General features: G+C 41.8%; 1 protein-coding gene across 2 annotated transcripts in view; it reads right to left on the bottom strand.

Annotated features, from left to right (window-relative positions):
• The window catches only part of LOC139757763 (irregular chiasm C-roughest protein-like), a 102,283-nt gene that overhangs the window by 17,947 nt on the left and 69,271 nt on the right, over positions 1–15,065 (bottom strand). For both annotated transcript variants that reach the window (XM_071678543.1, XM_071678544.1), the window contains exon 6: positions 11,505–11,656. In XM_071678543.1, the coding sequence (XP_071534644.1) occupies positions 11,505–11,656 (152 nt within the window). The remainder of the gene's footprint in view (positions 1–11,504; positions 11,657–15,065) is intronic.

Below are 15,065 nucleotides of genomic sequence, written 5' to 3'. Positions count from 1 at the left end.
ACATAGATATGATGACCTTAGGTCATCATAAAGCACTCAGAGAATTGAAAATACCTTAGATTGACCTAGGAGTTGGTCATTATGCTAATGCGACGTCAGCTATTCGCCTGCTAACGCTCATATTTTTAATCTCGATTTAAACTTGGCGAAAAGGGAGGTTCCTGGAAATCAAATGGGAAGGCATTGGGATGGAGAGGTCGGCGGAGAAGCGTTCGTGGTGGGGAGGTGTTGGTGAGAGGAGGAGGAAGTGTCGGAGATGGGGGAGGAAGAGGAGCATTCGGTAGGGATGGAGGTGGAAAGCAGGAGAGATGAGAGAGAGATTAGGAGTGCTAAGTGGGAGAGGAGAAGGAGAGAGATGAGAGGATGTGCGGAGGAGGCATGCCTAAGGAATGAGAAGTAGAAAAAGAGCGGGTACCTACGTACCTACTTACGACTACCTACGAGTACCTAAGAAGGTGTTCAGTCAAGACAGTGCTAGCGCGTTGCACCCACAGCAGGAAAAATCTAGTTACGAACTACGAGTCTCTGTCAATTTACGTGTTGTCAAGTGTGTTATGGAGAGGCTGTGTGCTTGTGCACCGAATATCAATATACACACACATATATATATATATATATATATATATATATATATATATATATATATATATATATATATATATTTATATATATATATATATATATATATATATATATATATATATATATATATTTATATATATATAAAGCATGCACGAGCAAGCAAGCACGAATGTAAATAACGGATAGACACAGACTCACAAAGACACACACACGTTCCAGACAGACAAGATATAAATACACATACGAGCGCACAAAACAAATATAGACACACAGTCACACAACTTCCAAGCCACAACACACCGCCCCACTCTACAAAGGAGGCAGCAAAGCAGTTTCCCAAAAAAATCCCATCGACTGACGAAGCACTTCATTAAGAATTTTTAAAGAGTTCCAGAATCTAAGTTGACTCTCACACTGGAATGGAATAATCCACATAACCTAAGATAACATGGTTGATTGACGAGATAATCATGCTTCCCTGAAAATCTGTATCACTACACTAAACCTATACACACACCGGAGAACACACGAAATGTGGATTTGGTATACGGAGAATCGACAAAAGCCTTTGATGTATAAGCCGACGGAAGTCATACTCTACCAAAAGTTGAGAATAACTGGTTCACGCGTGAAAACAAGTATTAAACTTCTTAAATATCATGATCACGACACTTTCTAAATCAGACTAAGGCGTGTACACCTTTTGTATTTACTAAAGTGATGACATGGTATACATACAAACTTAAGGGACGGGGCAACACGAAAGTAAAACCCTTTCCCCGTGACACACAAATGGTAATCACACACACATACTAAGACATAGGCAAACAAACACTCACATATACCCGCAGACAGACAGACGTACAGACATATGTACAGACGGACGAACAAATAGACAGGCGACTCGCAACACGCGCACATTTCACACACAATAGCAGACCGAGTCAACCCCTCCTTTATCCATGGGAATGCAAAACAAACAGCAAGCGCGCGGGCCAAGCGGAAAGGGGAGAAATTGGACAAATACACAAAAATAATCCGACCTTCAACAAATGCACTGAACAAATACACGAAGGGGCAAGCCAGTGTGGTCTTCCGGATATGCTTCGCGACGAAGCGGGTCTGCTGGGGGTATATTGACGCAAAGTATGATGGAACATATTACAGAATATGTATTGGTTTATATGTTAGTAATATAACTGTTTACGATAGGGGTAAACAACGGTTCTAACACAGTTAATATGATTGGCGGGGATCTTAACGGAGTTATATAATGGTTTGTGACAGGGATAAACAGCGGTAGAAGCAAACAGTGGTTTAACAGGAGATAATATAACGGTGTATTGATAAGGAAAAATGGTGGTTTGAATGGATGAAATGGTTCATAATGGCAAATAAGTGGTTTAACAGGTAGTAAGTAAATGATTCATTAAATGAGCAACTAACGGTTTTAATTGGCAATAAAGAGCAATGAGATTAATCAAGATGCAGAGAGTACGTTTAAAGCTGATTGGATGGGTATTTTCTCCACCCGCCATTCGGTGTACACACACACACACACACACACTGGGTTACTGTAACGTTAGCAGACTCACAACAGTACTCCAGCGGCAGCCGAATGGCCAACTGTTCGTCACGCAAAGATTTATGACGAGTTAGTCATGCGGTTTAGAGAACGCAAGCATGCCATGCGTTGGTTCACTGGCAAGGAAAACACTCGGAATGGTTTATGAGGTAGGGAATACATCACGCAGTGATTTATTCGTCATGCAGCGATTTATTCGGGTTTGAGTACATCTTTTATCGGGTGGGAACACATCATGAGGTTTTGTTTTTTCATGTTAGTGAAGCCTATGTGGTGTTTATGATGTATTCGTAAGCTATGAGGTACTAAAATAGATGTCATGATGTGGAGTGGTTAAGTAAGGGGTCGTATTCAGTCACGTACACATGATGATTAAGGGGGAGGGGGGGTGTTAGTAAATGTGGGGGAGGGAGGAATAGAGGTGGTAGGGGAAGGGGAGGGGACGAGAAGTGGAAGGACAGTGCAAGGGTTTAGAAACAAAAGGATAGTGAGGGTGGTGAAGGAGGATAGTGAAGGGTAGGAAGGCGATTCTGAGGGTCTTAAGGAGTTAAGCGGATTGTTAATGAGAAGGGGACACAGATTACTGTGGGAGGGGAAGAAAGATTAGTGGGGGCGGGGAGGATAGATTAGTGCGGGAGGGGAAAGACAGATTAGTGTGGGCGTGGAGGATAGATTGCTATGGGAGGGGAGGACTGGTCAATGTGGGAGGACGACATATATTTCTGTGGGAGGGAAAGATAGATTACCCTAAACACACACGCGAACACAATCTTTTGTACGCAAATGTTTTCTGCAGGATTTCCCTACCAGGGTACTACCTACCTAATCAAGAACCAGATAATCACTACATCAGTGATTTAACCAGAGAACCACTCAATTGCCCATTCAGTTAAGAGGACCACAGCATTAGCGTTCATTAGAGAAACCACCAAATTAGTCATCTGACGAGGGAGCCACTACATCATAATTACAGAACCTCCAAATTTAAAGCCAAGTCAGTAAGAGAACTACAATTACTAAGTGACAATCAAATTAGCCATTCAACTTGATAACCAATGAAACAGTCATAAAAAAAAACAATCGTTTAAACAAAAAACCACCTGAAGTGTTCATCTTCCCAGCAAAATCACGAAATGCTTCTATATACCACTAACATTGTCCTTTAACCTAACCTGCAAGGCTCAAAGACCTACATTTTAGTTAAAAGTAAACCGAACTTTTTTTTCCTCTTAAGTTTGATGAACTTTTTTAAAGCCTTCGTTAACTATTTGTTACTTGAACCCCTACCCCCACCTCAAAAAAAAAAAAAAGTTGAAAAAGACCCAGACCGGAGGAATTTTTATGTAAAATTGTCACTGCACAGCATTAAGACGAGAACGCCTGACGTATGTTCTCAATACGTTATGTTATACGAGAAAAAAAAAAACAAGCGCTCCACCACGAAGCTCCACTCAGTCACCACACAGATGTGGGTGGCGTCATTGCGTGATACCTGGCAACTCCATGCAGCCCAGGCTGCTCCCCATCCTGTGGAATGTTGCATTCATGATCTATTCATATATTAATTTCACTTGAGAATGTTCTCGGTAAGTGATACTCTTCAGGTTAGTTATTTTTTTTTATCTCCAATAATTGATATACGTATATATACATACGATTACACACACAGACACACACACACATATATATATATATATATATATATATATATATATATATATATATACATATACACACAATGTGTGTTATTCGCTACAGGTAGCGCAATCCACTCACTGCGGATATAAAGAACTATTTTTTCTGCAAGTCTTAAGCTATTTCAGTTTTGAAAAAAAATGTAGAATAAGCTTTTTTAATGAAACTTTACTTCCCCAAAATCGAATTCTTTTATCTTTTCCCTTATATGATACGACCTATAAATATCTGAATTCTTTTGTAAAAGCCTGTACATTGTCAAATATTTCATTTATTCATTTATTTTTTAATACATCATTCATCTCGTACACCAACTCTGGTACAGTAAAAGCTTAATGCATCCAACTGGCCCATATGCGGCTTTCCCCATACCTTAACTTTATCGTCGCTATGAAAATGAATCATGAGAAATTTATTGGCGTGTTCTGCAACACAATCTCGAGTGATACCGACACATCGATATAAAATCTTACAAAGAACTGAAAATAAAAAATTCGAAAACTTTTTTTCGATGTCCAAGAGAAGGTTTTGTTCTCTCAAAAACCTTAATTTTGAGGACTTGGGTAGAGGGGATCGACAGTCCTATCTATATGGACACTATTTACATCACCAGAAGAGATTAATCGAGTGAAAACGATTGGAATTACAATTTCCATTAACGAGAGACAGGAATATACAAATTACAGTCATTCCACTTACTGTAATCCGCCATAAACTAGTACTGTCTATACAGCCTACTTATGGTAACCCAATTAATGCTAAAGCAGTTTAATGAAACCCAATGTAACGAAGCCCAATTAATGGAAACTCAATTTATAGAAGGCTAGAAGTAATTTTCCGGACTATCTTATTCTTCTACACATCTGATGAATGATGAAGTAAGGAATGACATCTGAAGTGAACGATCAGACACAAGTAACACACTGATGAATGAAAGGAATAAATGACCGGAGTTCGATAAATACGTAGAGTGTTGATGAAACAAGAGACGAAAGAAATGTAGTGCGTAAAGGATGAAAAGTGATCACATGCAAAGATAAATATATGATACATAAAGGAGGATCACAGACAACACATAAAACCGAGGATGAATATTGAAAAGTAGATAATATGCAAAAGTAACCGGTGGCAAATGTTGAGAAGGAATCACAGGTGTGAGAAACACATAGAAAAAAGGGAATAAAAGAATGAAGAAAAAAAGACATTGACCTACACATAAATCTGACATTCTGGGCCATGTGTGTTGGCAGAGTACATTGGTAAATAGGATCAGCTTAGGGTGGGTTTGTGGGGTAACAGGGGGGGCGTTCTGGGAATGGTTCCCCCGGCCCCAGTACCCACTTTCCCCCTCTATTCAGTGCCTCATCACGACCACCCATCCCCCATCATCATACCCCCTCCCTCTCCAGGCTACTTCTCTTCCTCCCCGCAAAAGGTACTTGTCCCTCCTCCAAGAAGACTGCCTCTTCAGGCATGCGTATGCTAGGCTTTATCAGGTCAGGCTCGAGGAGTTCAAGCGTCACTAGGCCAGACCTAAGCCAGCCAGGCTTGCCCAGGTCAAGCTTGCGGAGTTCAAGCATCAGTAGACCAGACCTAAGCTGGCCAGGATGATCAGTCTAAGCTGAGCAGGTAATACCTCAGCTGGCCAGGGCTTGGCAATTCTAATTCCTCGTAATTTTCTCCACGTTCTACTTCCCACACACATGGTGGTGTAATACACGTCCCACTATGGCCACTTGACAGGAGCTCCTACCACTCCATAGCAACAGCCGTGGGGGGGGGGGGGGGGGGGGGGGGGGGGAACTCCCCAGCACCTCCGTCGCTGTGTGTGTGTGTGTGTGTGTGTGTGTGTGTATCTTCATCCTGCGTCTCTCTCTCTTTACTATCTATTCCCATGACTATCTCCTTCAAATATCTCATCTCCGTCACTATCTCCCCTTACTATCTCCTCCCTGTCTCTATCTCCCCATTACCACCCTCTTATCTTCATCTACCCTCAACATCCCTCTTCGGCCTCCAATCTCCCATCACCACCCTTCCTTGACACCCCCTCCCCCCGCAACACCGTTAAAAAAGCGCGGTTTTAGCATAATCTGCCGCTCTTAACTTCTCCTTAGATGCGAGAGGCCAACTCCTCACCAACTTCTCTCTCCTTCCCAAATTTACCTTTTCACTGACTTCTCACCATAATTTCCCGTGACCACAAGTTCCCCTCTCCTCAGGTCATCTGTATTACTGGATTTTTGTGCATTTCTGCTTCAACTTCCCACGAATTTTTTTCGCCCTTCACTTTCCTGGATCTGTTCCATGCACTCATTGCCTCCACAAGTGCACCTCATCTTTTTTCTCTCCTTTCCCATCTCCTCCTCCTCCTCTCTGCCTTCGTTGCCACTCTTATTATCCTTTTTACCCCTTCCGCTGTCTTGTTATCCTTTCCCCCTTTCCTTCTTTCCATTTCAACGTCCTATTCCAACACCCGACTCGCCACCATGGGAAATATAAACCTCTTTGGATTCAATCTCTGGCTACCACACCATCACTTTCAATTTTAGCCGAATTTCAGGCACTCTTATGCCTTGAATAATGTTCCCAGTAACTTAAATAAAATTATGTACACCTAAATATAACGCTAAGCATCAGTATATACACACAGCATATACGAATAAGAAATCTTTCAAGAGTATTCCATTAATACAAACCTATTGTCAATGACTTTGATAATGAATGACTTCTTTTCCCCTAAAATCAATCTACGAATCTCTGAAAATGTCATTTTATGATGAAATGTCAATTCTTCATGCACATCCTATCACTCTCTCTCTCTCCTAAGGGTACGACCAGAAAACGAAAAGAAAATCGATTGCACGCACTCGATTCCTCAAAAACTTTATTTACCGAAAAAGATTGTATATTTCTACTAAGCCATCTGCAGATACGACTGCCATTTCTCAGTGTCTTTCTTGTGACGCTCTGGGCTCTTCTTAGATACATCATTCTTACCAACACATCGCCAGTCACTCCACCCCACCCGAAAACATTCCGAACTCTTCCGAAAGAGTCCGAACCCTTGCCAAACAAGTCACTTGATCTGGAACAGTTCTCCCCATTCGAAACATTTCGGCCCAGTTTACAGACTTAACCCATCGGAAAAAACAACCCATCCTCCCCCCATTCGAAACATTTCGCCCTATTCCCAACGTTCCGCCCCACCCACATCTCCCCACCCCCCATCACCTAACCTTAACAACACTCCGTCAACAGTCCTTAACACCCTCTTCTTACCTCCCCGGGAAACACCATCAAATATCAGTACACAGAAAAACACCTTAAATATCTCCCACTGATTTACGTTTTTCCTTCGCCAAATGTTGCCTCACTTTTTTAACCTGGCCTCCGCCTTGCCGTTAAATATAAACCATTCCTTGTGGCTGCGCTCTTCCAGCAATATTCTTTCATGGAGTTTAACAGCCTTTACTAAGTTCATCCATTAGTGAATGGGCTAATTAATACCAGTTGGGGGCAGGGGTTGAAGCAGGTCCCTAATTGCCGCACTACCCATAATTACATAGGCAAAACCCGGGGGCCACGCATTGATCGGCCCTAGTACGGTTAATGATACACCAGTAACCGGCCAGCCGGCGGGGTGCGGGCCGACGCCGGTTAAGTCGGTAACGATTGGAAGTGGCTACTATCCGGTAGAGGGGGGAGGAGGAGGTGGGTAAGAAGGGAAAGGGAGTGGAAGGTAAGGGAAATAAGGTAAGGTGGTGGTGGTAAAGGTGAAAATCTACAAAGTAATGCATCAAACGTTGATGAGGTTTTGGCTGGAGGATCGCACTGGTGGTGGCGGGGAAGAGTGGTGGAGGGGCAGGAGTTGGGGATGATGCAGGAGGGGGGAGGTAGCGTGGGGTGTGAGGGAGGAGGAGGAGGACAGGGCGCCACAGCCAGCTAGAGCCTGGCTGGCAACGTCTTCCAGCACTGTGATTATTTATCGGTTCGTCTTGGGCAAATGATGGATTCCCCTCCGTCCACCACTCCCGCAGCTGCAGGGAAAGAATAAACAAGACGGGGTCTGCTCTGGGAAGAGTTGGGAGGTTTGTGCGCCACCTTAACCACCCACTGTCTTCAACCATTTCGCCACTGTGGTGATGACGGGTCTTTTCAATACCACATACCGTATGGGCCATTTTGCCGCAGTGGTTAAAACGGCCACCTCAATCGAATCTTATACCACAGTGGGTTTTAAGACAAAGCCGTTCCTACCTACCACCTTGGGTGCAGCGCACCATCTCCGACGACAGAGGGCTTTCCTGAACTCCACCTCATTTCACTAGATCAAAGTTTACCACTTCGGGTGAGAGATAATTCGGTCTTTAGTCTCCCACAATTTTGTTAAGTTTAAAACGTGTCTTGGCATTCGCTTCTCCTCCGCTCCCAGTCCACTGCAAAAAGAAACGCAGTTCCTGTCGCCAAGTGGCGTTTTTTCCCCTTCGGTCTTTACCACTCGACACCATCGTGTATCTACACGTCCACCTATCGACAGGTATATCATACAGCCTCCTCCTCGCAGGCTGCAGTGGTCCCTCCAACTGGGCTCCCGGCGCTAACTTTGGCTATAAAACTGGAGCGGGACAGCGCAGGGAGTCCAGGAACTAATTGTTTAGTCGCAAGGGCCAAAGGATCCCCCCCCAACGAGTTGGTCTTCCGAAGCCAAGTGTGAAGAGCAGGCGTTCAAAAAATAAATGTGGATTCTGTCGGAATTTTTTCCTTTTCAAAGAAATTCGAATATTTATTATTAATTTACGCCTGCGTTGGATTTCTCCTCTTTCGAAGTGTAATATCCGTTATGAATGCAAGGCTTTGCTGGATTATTTGTCTTTCGAAGTTGAATATTTCCTAGGTATTTATCATTTCATTTGATCGCATTTAAGACGACTGATTTTACTGGATTTACTCATCAAAATTTTTCCCTTCGTTGTGAATTTATGTTTTAGAATAATTTATTGAAGAGAAATACGTATAAATGTTATTAACTTTAAACGTAATTTTACAAAGGTCGCAATTTTTTATCGAATTTCTTCCAACTTTTTTTTTTTAAACTGGATTTATACTTTTAATATCCTCATTCAAAAAAATCTATACGGATTGGGATTTACACAATTTTGATCGACGCATTTTTTTTGAAAGTCCATAATAACGATGCCATGTTAATGATATCAGTTGCTCTTATTTGAATAACGGAAAATTTAGCGGAATATTCTACTCAACATATTCGACAAAGGTTCATATGTGCCATTATGTACCAGCACTTTAGGTCCTTTGAGGTCTCCTAACTCACACTTGTGTGGGACTTGCTCAACACACACGCAACCTGTTGTTCACTTGTGAGCGGGCATTTGGCTTGGGCCAGAGACACGTTACCAAGCACGATAAGGATGACTGTTTAGACGTTCCCCGAATCCCGAAATTTAATGCGTCACACCCAACACATACCACCTCACTCAACCAGACTCTCCTACATATCACGAAACACTTACAAACGCCACTACATACCACCACACACACACACTACGTCACATACCACTGCACAAACTACCAAACGACACCACAAACCACCATACGCTACGGAACTCCATCACATACCAACGCAAACTAACAAAGTACATCACAAAACCTACATACCACCGTGCACCCCACACTACGCCAAACCATCACGTAGTATTAAAACTAGGGGACAAAAGTACCAAACTCCAATTCACAATGGTGTAATTTACTCTTCTGTAATCATAACTTTCTTAAACAATTAAGACTACGCAGGTACAGGAAATAAATAGGATCAAACTTCGGTATCCTGTACAGGGGACTCAATATAACGAACATTACATAAAATATATCAACCTCTAATGTCCTAAACGGGAGGACTAGCCGTGAATCCAGCAACAAGGCCTTAAATGAAAAGTGCAAATAACACAACGACGCATCAAGTGATCATTCTCGAACATATTCCTACGCTTGTTTGTTGCCGAGAATGCCAGTAACACAGCTGCTATGTCACTACAGCGAAAAATTTACCCAATATGCTTTTTCCCCCTACATACCGAACATGTGACAAAGCCTCGGGCAAATAGCTTGGTATATATTGCCACGTCTAGACCCGAATACATCCAGCTGACAAACCTTCTCAACAGGATCCAGTCAGTTCACAGGACTTCTCCGTACATGACACAATCAGTCTACGAGACTTCACAATAAAGGAAGCGACCAAGATCACAGGATTTCCCGGTATAGGGCAATACCAGTTCACCTCACTGCTTACCGCAAAGCTACACTCACCTCGGGGAGCTTCCGAATAAGAAATACAACCTATTCACGGAGCTTCTGTTGACACAATGGCGTCGCGCGCTACACTGATGACGGAACTCGAAAGACCCTCCACGAAAACACATCCGTTTGATGAAATACATCGAACCTTTACACTCGGTCCCTGTGAACCGAATTCCGGAATATTTCAAAACACTGAACCCCAAGTTTTGTACATCGTCTGCAAATTTCCTCCACACACATTTTTCATGCAAACCGTGTTCCGAAGTGTTTCAAGTCACTGAACCTAAAGCTTCATGTATCTTGAACAAATCCTTCAAACGGTTTCATACTTTGACTCATTAACCTCACTTGAACCACATCCCGAAACATTCGGAATCAGTGAACCTACATGTATCCTCTAAAAGATTCCTCAACATTTTCAACCACTGAACCAAAAGCTTCATGAATTTTTCTTCTTAATCCTTAAAAAGCGATAGTTGAATCCAATGTTTTGACTCGCAAACTTCGTGTGAAGGACATCTGGACACGTTTCGAATAAAAGAACCAGAAGCCTCACGAGTCTTCTAACAAATCCCTCAACCAGAGCTTCATTCAATGTTTTACCTCTTTAAACCTCAGACCCAACGAGTATTTCCCTCGAATCCCTCTGAACACACACAGCTTATGCGGAGTTTAATTTAGGTGTGTGGTTACACACTTTAGGCTCAAGTCCTGTCAACCTAGTATGCAAATCACGTACGACTCAAAGGGTCCGAATGAAGATGAAAAGTGAGTCACGGTGATGACGCAATCTCCTGGATAATTGCTCCATCAGTGAGGAAGACCATGAATAACATAAATACTAAATACCATTCACAGTGTATGAATAATTTAGGATTATACACAAATAGCTATAAATGAATTGGAAAATGCATGATATAGGAATATCTATATCTAAAAATATACATATTTTCCAGACCGCAAAGCAGCTAAAAAGAGCTGCTAGGAAAAAAAAAATGTTGCTGTTAAAAGTACTTAAAGGTGAATGTTCGGGCGATAGTACCCCTGAAGTACATACGCGCGCGCACATACTATATATATATATATATATATATATATATATATATATATATATATATATATATATATATATATATAATATATGTATGTATGATTACACGATAAAAAGAAAACTACATGAAAAACAGGGAAGGCAGAAAAGAAGAACATACCATCTGTTAGAGGAAAGCAATAAAAAAGGAAGACAAAGAAAGAAAATGAAAAATCAGAGATAACACAGAAGAGAAGAGAAGAAGCAGAGGAACCTTAATGGTGGACTTACAATGTATAGAGAGTCTGGTGATCTTCCTCGATGAGCCGACCTCGTTCGACACTTCACAGGTCAGGTCTTCCAGGTTGCTGTCTCTGGTCACCTCTGGAACCACCAGTTGGGTCGAGTTGTTCTCCTGTACCGGTTGACCGTTTCGGTACCATCTGTAGGAGGTGGAGAGGTCAGAGGTTACGTCAATGGTGAGGGGGGTTGTACAGTACTGGTATGAAGTAATTTGTAGCGGTTTGTAGCAGTGGTATGTAAGGGTAAACAGTCTCTATATAGCTTTGTAGTGGTAGGTATGGGTAAACAGTCTCTCTATATTTGTTGACATGGGAGAGATGGAGTCAATTGTTTTGCTGTGTGGAGATCCAGCGAGGCAAGAGACAATGGAGAGATGGGCGCTGCTCCGACGACCTGAGAAGATTTTACCAAGCTAAAGTTGAGAAATAAAGGCAAATGAAAGGAAGACTGTGTGAGCTTTCGACATTTCTGGCCGACGGCATGAGATTCTGTTACAAAAAGTAACAGAAAAGAAAAAAAAAGGGGGGGGGGGGGTGGATGAAATAATTTTATTTAATCATGAGGTGAAAAAAGGGAGTTTGTGTGTGTAATTACTTATTTATATACTACATGCGGGGAGTTCTACACTTATGGGGCCCCATCTCCTGATATGACTGTGTGTGTGTGTGTGTGTGTGTGTGTGTGTGTGTGTGTGTGAGCGAGCGCGCCCCCCCCTCGTGCACCAATAAACATTCTAAAATGTATCATACCAACTCCAGTCACTAAGGCTTCAACACACGACCCAAATATACGAGTTTCCACTTAACATACACAGAGAAACATATTCAGAATAACCTTTAGTTCCCTTCTTCGTCTGACATCACTGAACTGCCGTAGAGAGAGGCATCTACTGGCTATTTTCTTAACGTGGATCCATCTGTTAACCTCTCATGGGCGCACAGCGAAGAGAATACATATAAGGGGATATACAGCTAAGATGTATGGAGTTCAGGATTATACAATGAAGAGGCATACATTTCGGAGGTATACGACCATAAGGCCTACATGTAAGGTGTGGTGTAAAGTTAAGGGTAAACTGCCTGTGTGGGGTGAGTAAACCAACCCCATACGCTCTTTATATCCGGGTTTTATTTCTCCTTTATGCTTATAGTTGTGGTGGAGGGCAAGGTAAAGCTGCACACCTACTTCACCGGGAGAGGCTGGGAGAGTAGGGCGTGAGTGGGTGAGTAGGAAGAACGACGGGGAGAGAGAGAGAGAGAGAGAGAGAGAGAGAGAGAGAGAGAGAGAGAGAGAGAGAGAGAGAGAGAGAGAGAGCAGAAGAAAGAGGGAGTATAAGGAGAGAGAGAGAGAGAGAGAGAGAGAGAGAGAGAGAGAGAGAGAGAGAGAGAGAGAGAGAGAGAGAGAGAGAGAGAGAGAATTAAGATGGAGGAGTAACGCTAAGTAAGTAAGTAATGAAGAGCAAAGACGTAATACAGAAAAAGGGGCAAAAAGGATAGTGGAGAAAGATGGATGGGACACGTGGAAGGTACAACAAAAAAAATAGGAGTTAGAAAATGAAGATAAAGAATGAGATAGGGATAAATGAGGACTAGGTAAAGCTGGAGACGTGAGAAGCGATGAAGGAGAGGAGAGAGAACAAGGGTACAGAGGGAACGAAATGGGGGGAACGGTGGTAACTGCAGAGAGAGAGAGAGAGAGAGAGAGAGAGAGAGAGAGAGAGAGAGAGAGAGAGAGAGAGAGAGAGAGAGAGAGAGAGAGAGTATGCACACTAGGGAAACCAACCTAATAACGCAGGCTTGTCCAGAACGATGAGGCGCTGCGTAATTAACTTAGCACGACTGAACGAGTACCATACGGTACGAACAACGGTGCAAACGATGGTGTGGGGGACGGTGTGGATGACGGATACCTAGTGGTACACTGAGAGGATACGATCATCTCTTGGCACGTATAGCAACACGGTCAAATGGGATTTGTTGACAATTTCAGGCTATTGAACTGCGATACGCAGGAACTGATTATTATCATCATTATCACTTATTCATTATCATAATTATTATCATAATTAATATGTCTAAGGCAAAAAAAAAAATCATATAATGTTAAATTTAGCGAACACTTTAAATTCATACGAGTTCTTGTTAAGTAAACCTCAAGTAAAGTACTTAATATGATTAACCCATGAGAGGATCTGATGACTTTATTTTCAGTACATAAAAAGAGGACCTGATACCTTGTTGGTAAATATTACAATAGCTTTTGGCAATTTAATGTGACACAAAGAGGATTGGTTAGCTCTCATATCTGCATACGACCGAGGATTGGTTAATTTGCGAACAGGTGCAGTAATGGGATTCAATTGTTTACTTATGTACGAAAAGACAGAGAGTGAATGAGAGAGTTTGATCGTTTATGCCTCTGATATCTGAATGAATTTATATAGCTAGAAGGGATTTTGCATCTTTATATATTTATATATGTACATTTAGAGGCAGGATTTATATCTTTTTCTATTATGCATAGATGTTCTGATACCTTCTGCCACTACGGGAAACAGAAACATCAGGAGTTTTGCGAAAAAACTTCATGAATGATTTTAGTTTGGAAAAACTCTATATATGTATCTGTCTATCTATCTAACTAACTACTTAGTTATACATCTATCTATTCATCTATCTGTCCATTTATATGGCTATCTATCAATTTGCATGCACAATCTGTATGTCATCTATCTATATATCATCTATTCATCACTCTTCATTTCTATCTACTTATCAAGATATATAAAATCTATTTTTTCCATCTACCTATCAAGATATATAACATCTATCTGTCTATGTACGTACATACATATGCATGTATCTATTTATTTGTGTGGGAGGTTTTTCGGTGCAAGAAACACATAAACAACATTACGCAAATGCTAACCTTCAATATAACACGTCTCTTCGTGACGTAACACTGTGATTCAGTAACAAAATTCCACATAACTAACCATCTTCAAGGGGTAAGCTGAAGTTAAGGAAAAAGCTAGGAAGGGGCGATGGGTAGGTCAGAATATTAACTTACAAGTCTGAGATAAGAATACGCCTTGAAGGGGGTTGGTTTGAGCATAACTACACAGGGGATTGAGGGCTTGTTTCTCACCACGAAAGTAACTGCAAAGGGGTTTGGTGCTGGGGTGGTAGGCTAACGTATACATCAGCAAGGCAAAGGAATCGGGTTAAAAAGGATCTTGTACCTGCGACTGTGAGTCTGGCTCTGGTGAAGAAAATGTGTGGTGAAGACATCTCACCAACCTTTCCTTTCTTGTAATATACAAGCTACAAAACCCCCTACAAGTTATTTTTCGCCAAAGTAACGAAGAAAAGCTATAGCTTGTAATTTACTAGCGTCAGATTACATGTAATCCAGTAGCTAATGATCTAGTAATCCCCTTTGGGCGATTAACCTATACACGTAAAGAAGGCCCTATATAGGATTATCTGTTTGCTGTAATTGGGGCTTTACTACTCTTTCTTTACAGGCTTCCCAGCATAAACAAGGCAC

The sequence above is a fragment of the Panulirus ornatus genome, chromosome 28, assembly GCF_036320965.1.
Source record: "Panulirus ornatus isolate Po-2019 chromosome 28, ASM3632096v1, whole genome shotgun sequence".
Classification (NCBI taxonomy): domain Eukaryota; kingdom Metazoa; phylum Arthropoda; class Malacostraca; order Decapoda; family Palinuridae; genus Panulirus; species Panulirus ornatus.
This window is presented reverse-complemented; position numbering and strand designations above follow the sequence as displayed.